The sequence below is a fragment of the Drosophila nasuta genome, chromosome 3, assembly GCF_023558535.2.
Source record: "Drosophila nasuta strain 15112-1781.00 chromosome 3, ASM2355853v1, whole genome shotgun sequence".
Classification (NCBI taxonomy): Eukaryota; Metazoa; Arthropoda; class Insecta; order Diptera; family Drosophilidae; genus Drosophila; species Drosophila nasuta.
This window is the reverse complement of record NC_083457.1, coordinates 39,396,226-39,409,828: the sequence shown is the minus strand read 5'-3', so window position 1 is coordinate 39,409,828 and position 13,603 is coordinate 39,396,226. Positions and strand designations below refer to the sequence as shown.

The window sequence follows — 13,603 nt, the reverse complement described above, 5'->3', positions numbered from 1 at the left end:
CAGTTGTGTGTTGGCTCTACTAAAGCATGGCAGACACGTCGCTTGAGGGACTGTGCTCTTTCGGCTTCCCTTTGTAGAGCAAAACCGCAGAAGGAGACAATGAAAGACAGAGAGGGAAGAGTTGTGTGTGATAGAGATACAGAAAGAAAGAGAGCGAAAGATCTTTGCTGCAGGCGTATGAATGATTTTTTCAGACAGATTCGTGACACTTTAAATTTATGATGTGAACTTTAGTGGCCCAGCAATGAAATGCTGAATGGTTGTGTGTTGTGGTTGTTGTTGCTGTTGTTGTTGCTCCTCCACACGATTCCTGGAAATATGAGAATAATCTGTGAAATCTAAATCGACATATGAGAACACACTCGTTGGCCACTTACTATACTAACATATACATAAATGCTGGTTGGCTGGCTGGCTGGCTGGCTGGCATTCCCCCATTCGCCATTCCAATACACAATTCTGATTCCCGTTTCAGCTGCATGTTAATTGCTTCAATGCCAATTGATAAAATGCGGCCAAATCGTGTTAGAAAACTTTGACAAACATTTGCGCAGCAACGCAGCGCAAAAAAGATCTGCACAAGTCATACGAAATTCCAAAACTGGCACAAACTCCAGCCTGTCTCTGACTGATGACGATGACACTAAAGACTTTACAAGTTGGACTCGGACAGCCACTCAGTCTATGTCTTCTTCTTCTGCGCTCCTCTCACTTGGTGGAAACTCCTCTCTCTCTCTCTCTTCTCTCTTCTCTCTTCTCTCTTCAATGGCGGGCCTGGCTAGCCTCAGCCATTGACATTATTTGCGTTTTGTTTGCCGACATGTGTAAGGTATTCATTAGCTCGACTGTCTAAATCCGAAATGCCAGTCGACAGACGACAGACGAGCGCAGCACGCAAATATTTAATATTTGAGCTGAGTAAAGTTTTCACCAAAGCCACAAGATATACGAGTGTGGAGACCCAGACTGACAGCAGTGTCAACAAAACAGACTGCAAGTCGAAGCGATGTTGTTGTTGCTGTTGTCGAGTCTTGATCTATCTAAAAAGAAAAACTTACATCATCCCACTTTGGGCCATGGGCCTATTTGACCCTGTCACAATGTGAGCCAGCTCTATGATGATGAAGGCTTCACTGATGTTGTGTCTTCTCTTGTCTTGTCTTGTGCCTTGACTTGTCTTGTATGTCTTTTCTCTCAGTGTGTGACAGCGTGCAATTAAATTTGTTTTTATGGGTCTGCAGCAGTACTTCTGGGAATATCTTTAAATGCCGCCTGCCGCCTGCAACGAGTGCGAAAGGTATTAATATGCATGCCCGCGCATAATATATAATACAAATAAGACTGGTAAAAAGAGTATAAAAGAAAGCTCGGGTTACACACGAGAGCGACCCCAAAGCGAGGACTCACTCACATTTTATTGCTCTTTCTTGCATTTTCATATCCTTAGGCAAAACTGACAACTAAAACTGACATTAGATCAATTTTATGCTGTGTTGCATGTTATGTTTGGCCAATAAGATTTTTTTAATGTTACTGCTATTTTACATAAATTGATTATGATTTTTCGTTTTTATAGCCCATATTTATCGGGTTGCATGCAAAAGCAATAAAAAGATTCATGGCTTTAAAGTGTTGTAAATGCCATTTGAACAACAGACCTTTTGGGCAAACTTCCCATATTCAAATGCAATTTTAATGTTGTCCGTTTTTAAGTCTTTAAGCTGTGAATTGGGTAGTCAGATATTCAATTTTCTCTGCTAAATTGGCAAATGGGTGTTTTTTATCGATACTTCAGCCAATTATAATTTCATGGCAAACTTAATAAGCGCTTACAATGTTACAGCTGTAATATAATTAAAATTCATTAGTTGCATCTAAAAAAAAAACAATTTAAATGATTTCTTTATGTTCAGACTATCAATATTTTACAATTCAATAGCGTCGCTGTTATATAAGTAAATTGTTTTCTTTTATTGAAGATGTTGTAACTGAAAATAAACCAATATTTATACGTAAAAATGCAAAGAAGTTAACATTCTTCTAATGTATTAAAATTATATTGATTATTTTAAAGTAATAATTTCGGAAGCTTAACATTTTCTTTGTTACTTTAACAGACGTCTTCATCATCATTTAAATGTTAAGTTTCACATTTATGTAATTCGTTACATTTTTTTTTTCTTTTATGATTAAACGGACATTCAATGTTTTGGTACAAATCATTTTTGTTTTCGTCAGAAAATCACATTAAAATTTAACAAATTCTTAGTGGTAATATTTTTCTGTGATTTTTGCTGATTTCTTAGTTCTTTTTCTATGTTTCGCTTGTTTAACAGCCATTTATTGTATAAAACATTTCTAGTATCTTTGAATAATAATATTTATATGTATTAATTCTAGGCAATTATTATGTTAACAGATTGCCTAATAACATAACATTTGAATACTCTGTTTCGCTTATTTAACATTCAATCAATAAAAACATTTTTTTAGTCTGATAACACTTTCTTAACATTAACATTTTTGTGCAATTTTTACAGACTCTCTTATAACACTTGCATGTTAAGTTTAGCTTTTTTAACAGCCATTTTTACCTGTTACATCTGAGCAATATTTATTGCATAGAAGCACTTCATAAAAACAGTTTATTAACCTAGTAATATTAATTAAACAATTTCAGAACTTTAATATTATGTTAACATCTTTATTGCTTTAACAGATGACCAAATAACATTTGCATGTTTTGTTTCACTTGTTTAAAAGCACTTTTATCTAACGAATATTTATTGCAAAAAAACATTTCTATTCTATTAATTTCAAGACATTAACATGAACTTTACATCTATGCTATTTTAAAATTGGATTTCTATGTTTCGCTTGTTTAAGAGCTATTTTGTAATAATTATTAACATTTTTAATTAAAAAGTTTTTTAACAACAATATTTTTCTGCAGACTGTGTAATAACATTTGCCTGTTAAGCTCGCTTATTTAACAGTTATTTACAGTATTTTGTAATAGGCTGTATTTACTGCATAACAACATATCTGCTCTGCTCATAAACTCATATTTATGATTAATGTAACGATTTTTGGACTTTAAGATTTTCAATGCTTTTTTTAACAAACTGACTAATAACACTCGCAACCCATTTTCTTCTGATCAGTTAGCTTTAAGTGTCTGCTAAATTGTATTAAGCTGACAATTAGTAAATCGTTGAGAGTATTTACGACGGCAGAGTATAGAGAATTCATTATTGAACTTCTCATAAATCTTGTGGCAGCTTTAGCGCGTTGTGTAGGTTGCTTTCAAATTGAAATGCCAAACGGTTTTGATGGCCGTGTGCTGTATGCTGTGTGTGTGCGGCATCATTAAACTCGAAACATGCCAGCGATGATGATGAAGCTGAGCCAGAGCCCGCAGTTAGCTTGCCACTTGTGGCAGCAGCAGCAGCAGCAAGCAGCAAGCGGCGACCTGCCGCATGCGCATTGCGTGCAAATATCAGCTAAAATGCGGACTCTCTGACGGGGGTGGATGGACTGCTGTGAGAACACACAACACACAGGCATAACTGGCTAACAAACTGTCTGACTGACTGCTTGACCGACCGTCGCTGACCATTTTGCTGACTCGCTGGCTGGCATGCATTTACAGTTAGCTGCAGCTGGCTGGGGCAGCGCAGCGCAGCTGGATAAAAACGCTTTTTTGGGGTAAAGTGTTAAGGCAAATGCGGCTGTTGGGCATTTTATTAATGCGCTGCTGCAGCAGCTGCCATTAGCGGCAATTTTCAATTTTTATTTACGCTGATTAAAAGTGGCTACCAACTTGTCATATTTACTGCCCGCCGCCGCCTGCCTTTTGATATACTTTGAAGGTACAGTGAACACTCGTAACAAGGAGTGAGAAGGCAGCTTGCAACCAAACACACATCACATTCACATCGCATCTACTAGTTGCAGAGGCAGAGGCCGCTTATTGCCAATTAAGCTGAACTTGTTTTGGGCGTTGCCATCGCGTTGGTTCTGCTTTAGTTGCAGTTGCAGCAGCAGCAGCAACCTGCCACATCCACAATTTACACCATACACATTTGACGTCGTTGTTTATGAGCGCCTGACCATGCACTTCTTACCGTAAACTCATTGCATTTTAACTTGTGTATTTGCAGCATTGCAGCCCATAAAAGTACACAACAACAACAGCAGCAACCACAACAACAACAACAACTGAAACCCGCCCAGCAAACATTTACCATTTTAATTGCCATCGAGAAGTCGCAACATTTATGCGTAATCGACTTAATTTGCCAAAGTCTCAAACTGTTAAGCAAGCAAATTGGCAATTGTGAAATTTTGGCCGTTTGTCTCGATGCGAATTTGCTGCAATTGTGCAACCAGCAGCAGCAACAACAGCAGCAACAGAACAGCAGCAACAGCAATAGCTGTGATCAGCCGGTAAGTTCAGCGTCTAACCTTTGGTTCGATTGCACCACAAAATGAAATCATTAGGAGGGCACTCCGTCTAGGTTGACGCCCCACAGCACCCAATTAAACCGCTTTACATGGCCAGCAAAAACAACTAAACAAAACACAGAACTTACCTGGCCACTAATGACGCTATTTTGTTTTCTTCCAAACACACACCGATACACACCCGCACACACAGGAGGCATCGCCATCATCGTCATCGTCATCGTCGCATTTGGTTAAATTCATTAGCGTGGACCAAGTCACGACAAGTGTTGCGCCATCGCAGTTGCCGCGCGGTTTGCTCCGGGGCCAGCATCATCACGACGCTGTGAAGTGGCGCGAGTTCTTCGCCCAGCTTGAGGCGTTCCAGCGTCAATGCTCCGCGGCCGGCGGTCGACTTGTTGCCGCCTTGAGTGACATACGCGCTGCCGATTTGCTGGGGCTGCCAACGCGACGACAGCTCTACGGTCAGCATCGTGCCCTCAGTCGTGCCCTTATGGACTCGCAGCTGCACAATTTGCGCAAGCGTGGCGCCACACAGCTGCAGCGCCTCCAGGAGGCAGCCAGTGCCATCAATGCGCCACCAGCAACAGCTTCAGTTGCTACCTCCAACTCTGCCTCTGCCTCTGCCTCTAGCCCAAGCAGTTGCAACTCGGATGCTGGCCATAAACTGCGGAAGGTGACGCTGCTCTACAGCGAAGTGGATCGTGCCGCACAGCGCCTCGAGCAGTTGACGGAGCAGCGACGCGAGCGTCTGCGGCAACTCACTCGCCAGCGTGCCCTCGAGGATGAGATCAATGAGGTAAGTCATCAAATTGTTATTGCATACTTAAAGTATCTCAGTTATGTATTTCAATTTTTAGTGGCAATTGCTGTTAAAAGTTGCTCAATTTCTTCTTATCGTTACGTATTTAGAATTGGGAATTGTAACGGAAGAATAATACCACAGTTACGAAATTTATGACGAATTCACAACTTACAACTGTGATGTCTTAATGACGTATTCACGTAAACATAAATAGCAACAAAAGTTACGCAAATACTTTACCATAAAGCTAATCGATTTTGTCCCTTCTAGTTTGGAGTCTTTCTGACTAACTCTTTTTTTTAAGTATTTGTAGTATAATGAAAATTAGAAATTTCAGCAATTCAGATTACATTCTAAAACCGAGAATCATAAAATACTGACCGATAATTGAAATCATGTTTTAACAATATCATGAAATTTTAAATATCTAAAGATTTTCAAAGTTGCAAATTTTGTGTATTTGAATATACGCAGCAATAATTCTGCAATTTATAATTTGACATTAATATAAAAACCAATAGCAAAATGTATCGAATATTAATTAAATCATTTCATAGTTCGTTTAATTTTACAAAATTATTTAGGAAAGCATCTTTAATATTAACTTCCAAATGTGTTAAGATTATTAGAGATCACAGCGTATCTTCAACATCTACTTTTGAAATTATATAAAACTTCTGCTCTAATACATACAAATGGCTTACTGTACAAATCGTTCATAACTCGAGCAAATCAATTTTTGAGATGATATAATTATGTAACTGAAGCTTTATACTGTGTTTAAAAAACCATTTTTCAATTAGCATTTGGTGAGAATTGTATAATTTTCTATATAGAAAATTAGTCGTGACTTAAAAAAATGTTAATAGAATTTTACTCGAAGTAGCAAATTTAGAGTAATGCAGTAATTTTAACTTGAAGACTCACATTATACTTAAAATTTCTTCAATCCAAAGTTTTTTTCTAAGCATTTCGGCCATGTTTCTGATGAACTCATGAATATTATTGCCACACGTATTTGATGTGCACTCAATTGATATGCAGGCAACGTGTTGATGTTGAGCCCGAAGAGTTGTTGGATTTGATGATAACAAGAGGAGTTTAATGAGCTGGCAACATTTGGTGTGTGAGACTGGCGACAGGAAATGTGGCGTCCACATACGAAATGCCAAATGTATCTGGCAGATACGCGGCAACTGCGAATGCGTCTGCGACTTCGACTGACATTGTTAATTGAATGTGCAGTGCATTTAATGTTGGCTTTATTAATTTATTACGCGCATCCGCTTAATGTGCGCAACGGGTTCGCTTAGCCAATCGGTAGCCAATGGCTGCTTGATTTGGCCATCAGCTCAAAGCTCTCAGCGTCGCTTTTGCTTTGGCTTTTGCAGCCAAATGGAGCCGTTAGATAAGCCTGCCAAGATTCGAGAGTGTTTCGCAGTGGCGCATCTGCGAATCACAGTTGCAGTTGCAGTTGCATCTTTTGCCATTTCCTGGCATTTTAATTGACTTGTTAATGGGTAGCATGCAACAGCAGCAGCAACAGTTGCTCTCAAGGGCTGCAGATGAATGGCTTTCCATGATCATCTGTCTGTCTTGGGCTACCTTTAACCCTCCTTTTGGCCCCTTTGCCGCATGTGGCATGTGGTATGCATAATTGAGCACGCACGCACCCACAACTTGCAACTGCAACTGCAACTGTCTCTGGGCGGTAGCTGCAAACCTGCAGAGAGATGTAGCTCTCCTCTGTGGCGTTATCTGGCCTGGGTAATCTCGACTCTCGGCGGCGCTTAATCAGCGCCAATGACAGTTGCAGCAACGCCCAACGCGAGCTCCCAAAGAGCTCCGTTGCAGTCTCCGCTAATGCAATTTCGCTGATTAATCACAATAATTTGTTGTGGGATTAGTTAGCGCAGTCATAAAGGAAGACTCCAACTCCAACTCCGTACTCGTCTCGTATGCATTGCAGATGCGTTTACATATTCGTCATACTTTCGCGCTACTATTAAGTTTTGCCATTATTATTATGATTGTTGCATGTGAGCCTGCCGTTGCTGTTTCTGCTGCTGCTGTTGGCCAACAAAAGTATGTCAAATTGCAAACACACGACAGACACGCAGCAACAGCATCAACAGCAGCAACCACAAAAGATACGTAGATACTTGTGTACTTGTGCGAGTATCTCATAGATAAACGGCTCCTGGATCTTCAATTTCATTTAATAATTTGCGGAAATTGGCATTTAACAATTTGCAGCGCCTTGTTAACCGCTTGCTGCTTATTTGATTTTTGTCGGATTTCGAATTTCAGTTTTCAGTTTTTTTCGACATTTTTCACACGCTCCTCCGCCTCAGGAGTAAAAGATATATGTGTGCGGCCATTTATCAAAAAAGCTAACTTGGCTGGGGCCAAAAATTGAATTTTAATTGCCGACGAAAAGTTAATGAGAAAAGTGAAAGCAAGGTTAAAGAAATTAAATACATTTCGTTTTTTTCTTTTTGCGATTTTTCAATCGATTTGCAATACGCGCTGAGCAGCTGAGAGCTGCCCATTGATTGCTCCATTGATGGCTCATTTCATTAGTTTTTCATTCAAAAGTAGTTCAGCGATAAGACTGACGCATTGACTGACTGACTGACTGAAAGACTGGCTATCTTTCTGCCTGTCCATCCATCCATCGAACTCTTAACTGTTTGAGCTCTCTAGCTCTCCTTCTCCTTCTCTCTCTTCTATCTGTCATATCGCGATCGCCGCTAAAATTATACTAAAAACTTACTCTAAACATTTAACACCAACACGCTTTCAATTAAAAAGCCCCTCGTTGACAGCTCCCAATTTTTTATTGCCGTTTGAAGTTGAGTTGAATACTCTAACTTGTTTGCCAAGCATTGTTAATTTGTCATTGCGCATAACCAAAAAGACTTTGCACAAATAATTGGCGTGGGAAGACGCACAATGTCTATAAATACATTTAATGATTTATTTAACATCATTAAGTTATGATTATGTTGTAACGCACAATTTGTTGCGTCAATTGCGATTTTACACCTGTGATTGCTTCTTTTGTTTGCAATTGTGTTTTGGCATTATATGTTGTAATGTTTTTAAAGCTCTCAATTATCATATGTTGCTAACATCATTCATTTTAAAATAAATTTAATAGTGTTGAGTAACAGTATGTTATTATTGTGACTTTAAGTAAGTTTATAAAACATAGTAACAAGAAAAAAATAATTTAATGTCTATAAAATTGAAGACAAAAGATAAATTCTTAAATCAAGAACTAAAACTGTATAGTTTTGCTTCTTATAGATAGCCTTTACATAGAGTTATCAGAAACTTATTAACACATTTTACAGAAAACATTTTGATATGGATTCATTATATGGAATTTACAATTTTGTAAGTCAATTTGAAATAAACAAAGAACATTTTATAATGGTGGTTATATAGACAACAACCGTCACAGAGGACCTATAATATTTCATCTTATTAAACTGAAGTACAAAAGTAACTAAGTAACAACTGCAAATTAATTATTTAGTTGAAAACGCAGAACTAAATATATCTAGACTTGTGCACTGATAGATTAATTTTTATTATGAATTGCTTGCTAAGTATCCCATTATTTTCCAAAGGTAAAATCAAGTTCAGTTGATTATTAACAAGCTTTCATTAAAAGGTTTTTCTGTAAGACTCCTTAATCACATCTGTAGTAAGTTTATTAGGTTAGCCAGTAATAAGTTAATCAAGTTGGCTTTATGTTGACGATCAACTTGATTCCCAAGAGTGTGTGAAGAAAAGTGTATTTGTTGTGCGGTGGCCTTGATTTGCTTAATTAAATCAAAACGTTTATGTAGTTGGCTAACAAACCGCAACTAAACTGAGCCAAACACGAGCTTCAAGCTTCGAGTTGCAATTCCAAATGCGAATGCGAATACGAATGCGAATGTGCAACGTCGCCACCTAACAAATGTCGCTGTCGTCCATTAGGCGCGCATTCAAACAAGGTGCGAAAAAAGATGCCGCCGTCGCCATTTTGTTGGGCTGCAGTAAGAGAGTTAATAGAGAAGGGGAATACAGAGAAGAGGGAATAAAGACAACTACAACATCAACAGCAACAACGACGACGACAACTACGAGTACGACGACAACGACGACATTATGATGCGATATGCGATATTATATCTAAATTGTTGATCGACTGCATTACTCGGGGCGGGTTGCGGGGCCAAAGCACAGCTCCAGTTATGGCCACAAGTGTTTGCGTTGGGTGTTGCTGCTGCTTTGGCTGCTGCTGCTGGTGAAAGAGTTGACGCGTCTTTGCCGATAGCTGCATGAAGATACCGATAAAAATACACACAAACAAATAAACAGACAAACAAACGAACGCTGACGGTGAAATTGGATTTGTTTTTGGGGCTGTGGCGCTTTCTTTGACTCCATCGTCGCCATCGTCGTCTTGGCGCGTTTCTGTTTCTTTCTTCAAATTAATTTGCGCGCGCTGTTGGCGGCGGCTTTTGTGCAATGAAAACTATGTTTAATTGTTTCGCGCCTTCACAATATCCCAGAAGCAATAGACGCCGACAGCAGCAACCATATTATCTCTCGATGCCAACAGGGAGCTGATGAGCTGACCACAGTCTAAATTTGCGAGCAGAGACAAGTTTGTGGCGCGGAAGCAATGCGCAGCTTATTTATGGCCTCTGACATTCGAACCCCAAAAGTCGCCGAGGTCCCGTGGAATGTGGTGGCAAAGCTTAACTTGGCTTGCCTTGTCTTGGCTTGCATAACTGCAGCTGCAACAGCAGCCAATGAGGCAGCAGCAGCAACAGCATTTGAGAACGGGCTAGAATTTCGGTCAGGCAGCGAAAACTGGCCATGAAATATGAAGGCTTATTTAGTGTCGACAGTGCCGAGAAGAAGAAGTTTTGCAAAAGGAAGACGAAGACGAAGATCAAGACCGAGTCCAAGACCAAGACCGAGACCGAGTGAGACCCATTCACAGTGGTCTGACTTTGGCATTAATAATAGCCGCGTGTATTAACCCTCGCACATCTTCGCTTGGGATGTGGGATCTGGGATCTGGGACTCGATGGTGGTTGTGGTGGTGGACTCGACTGCCGCAAGTGCCGCCAAGTGCTGCAACCGGTTGATGCATGCAAATTCGCCACGCGAACAAAACAATGCTTCAGCTTCAGCTTCAGACTCTGCTTCAGCATCATCACAGCTGCAACTTCATCTGCTGACTCTCTGACTCTGACTCGCTGTGTGTCATCAATGTAGACGTTAATCATACGCTTAGCTTGGCAGACATTGAGTTGCCCAAGGCAGTGCAAGTTGCCGCCTAGAATGTCTGCATCTGCATCTGCATTTGTGCATAGTATTTATTGAATTAACCAAGAGAAGCCCCAACACACGACTTGACTCGGCTTGACTTGACTTGACTCTCCTCATTCTCTTCTTCAGGTGGAGTGACAGCGAACAAAACGTAATTGTTGTTCGGCGGCGACATCGTTTGGGGCATGTCAAAATGTAACTGTCGTATTGAGTTTGACATGTTTTTTAACACTAATTTTACACGCATTTTTAGAAATCGTCAACTTCATCAACAGCTGTCATCATTTTTCCCCTCTCTCTCTCTCTCCCTCCGCCGCCTTTCGAGCGTCGCGTCGCGTCACGTCCGTTCCGTCTTTGATTCAGACGCGATAAGCTGCAGTCACTGTCACTGCCACTGCCCCATGTTGCCAGTGTTGCACTTGCTGCTGCTGAGTAAAGCGGCTTTTCGCCTGCATGCAATATTGTCACCACATTAACGTCTTGGCCTTTTGTGGCCACAATTTATGACTGTTGTTGCATGTTGCGTCTCCCATTCCCGAGTCTCTCTTGGGGGATTTCGGTTTTGAAGTTTTTTTTTTTTGTATTTGGGTTTAACTATGAGGCGTGTTTATTATTTTTTTGTCTTTGTTGTTCGTTGCATTGGAAAGTGAAAAATAACTAAAATTGTAATCTCCTTTTCGCGTCAAATAGTTAAACGAAAATTGCTTTATTATACATACGTCTCATTGTAGTTCACCAAAAAATGCAGCCGAGCGTGCCACAATTTCAGTTTCAGTTGCAGTTGCAGTTGCAGTGGCAATTGCAGTGGCATTCATTCACTCACTCAGTCAGTCAGTCATGAGGGTATTTTACATTATTTTTTTATTAGTGGGAGGGGCTGCAAATTTGTTTAACGATGCTGTTAAAAGCATGAGCAAACTCTCAAATTTCCATTTCATTTTATAGCTTACTTATTTCAGATTCCACATTTCCACTCGCATTTCAATCGTAAAAATCCTAAATTAAAAACAAAAATTTTTAATTTTTCTTCGTTATTCAATAATTAGGTGTCGTATTAGCTGTGCATGTTTTAATGTGCTTTTGGCTGAAAAGCTCGACATACTCTATTTGCAAAAGCTTGCAGAGCTTTTGCGGAATTTATGTGATTTATTGTTGGAAAATATAATTTACTTTCAATGTTTTCAAAGCAAGTTGTGAAATTCATTGAATGAAAGTGAAAAAGTGATAAAGTTTTAAATTATTAATCAAAAAGAAATCAAAAACAAAACAAAAATGACAGAACAGTAAAGAATAATGCGTATTTAATATATTTATCAAAAGGATTTATACATTTAAAAGAGAATTTGGAAATTAACCCGTAGTAAGTAGGCGTTTTTGCCCATTCAAAAACATGATTTCCATTTTTTTAGTGAAGAATCTGAAAAAACAAATTACAGAGATATTTAAAAATTAACAATAAAAACAAGAATAAAATAATTATTGCAAATAATAAAAATTAATGTAGAGAAATTTTAGCAATTTCAAAAATTCTAATTTAAAAAATACACAAAGTTATTACTATTTTTACTTTCTTAAGGAAGACTTCAAAAATTAATTGTTTCATAAGGTGTCTTAATATTTATTGTGTATTCGCAATGCGAACTTCGCTTGTTGTTTTTTGGTTTTTCACTTTATTTATTTGCACTTTGATGTCCCACTGTAAAATATTTTAATTCGCAGTGGTCACAGTTTGCGCATTAGTTTTTATATATATATTTTTTATTCGAAAACATAAAGCCATAACTCAAAGGTTAAATTTGTTTTTAATGTGCTTTCGTGTTGTTACGGCTTGGCTTGCAGCGTGTTTGATATGTTTCCACTTAAAGTGGCAAGATACATGTTTAATGTCTCACTTGCCGTACACACAACATTCCACCCAGTTGCTTCACCCTGAACAGAGTTCGGGAAAGAGAGAGGGAGATAAATGCAGAAAGAGAAAGAGAGAGACGATCAGGAGTGAAAGGGAAGGGGCACACTTATCGTCATCGCTATAGTTTCTGAGTAACTGCCATAAATTAGTTGGCGAAATGACTAGACACGGCCGTTAAAATAGTATAAGTTAAAAATAAAAGAGAAGTGGAGATAAGCAGCTGCGGATAAGACGAGAACACGGCATGAGGAACAAATTAACCAAACATCAAATGAGACACTCCGCGAATGTCGGCAAAATGTGGCAAATGTGGCAAATTGTAAATGGGATACGCATATCATTTAAGACGTACTTTGAAATAAATTACACACGGGCCAGAAGAGACCACAGCGCGAAGCAGAGACAAATGCAGACACAAAACACAAAACTTAAATCCCCCCCAATAGCTGTCGGAATTTTCTATGATAGTAAACAGCGACAACAACCACAGCAGCAACAACAACCACGACAACAACAGAGCCAACAACTTTGTTAAGTGTCAAAATAAATTCGATATTGTGGCTTAAAAAATGTTTATGGCTGTGAGATAAATACGCGACATTTGCGTAAATTACACGACAGCAGCGGCAGCAACAGTTGCTATGGACACCACTGGGAGCAACCACGCAGCAGCAACAGCAACATAGTTGTTGCTACAGCCTGGTTGCTAGGGATGTTGTTGGTGTTGCTGTTGTAGGTGTTGCATGTGTTTTATGGTGCATGCGATCAACTTGTTAAACTGTCACGTTAAATTTGCGTTTTATGTCACAGCAATGCCAACAGCAAACAACTCCCACAGCAACTATTCCGACAGCTTCTTCTAAGATGTGCCGATCCACAGTAGAGTGCAGTCAACTCCCCCTGCTGCGGTTGCGGTTGCAGTTGCTGCTGCTGTTGCTGTTGCAGCGTTATCAGCAGCCACAGGCAACAAAAGACAACATCCGCTGCCAGTGGCAAATAGAATCAGTTGACGCAAGAAATATGTAGTCAAGCTTATCAGAGAGTGTATGAAGGAAAGAAGAGAATAGCAAAAGATAGTCAGT

The 13,603-nt window shown here is 39.3% G+C and overlaps 1 protein-coding gene across 3 annotated transcripts in view; it reads left to right on the top strand.

Moving 5' to 3' along the window:
* The window catches only part of LOC132789195 (triple functional domain protein), a 59,686-nt gene that overhangs the window by 39,525 nt on the left and 6,558 nt on the right, over positions 1-13,603 (top strand). For all 3 annotated transcript variants that reach the window (XM_060797042.1, XM_060797041.1, XM_060797043.1), the window contains 2 exons: positions 4,164-4,449; positions 4,661-5,266. In XM_060797042.1, the coding sequence (XP_060653025.1) occupies positions 4,164-4,449; positions 4,661-5,266 (892 nt within the window). The remainder of the gene's footprint in view (positions 1-4,163; positions 4,450-4,660; positions 5,267-13,603) is intronic.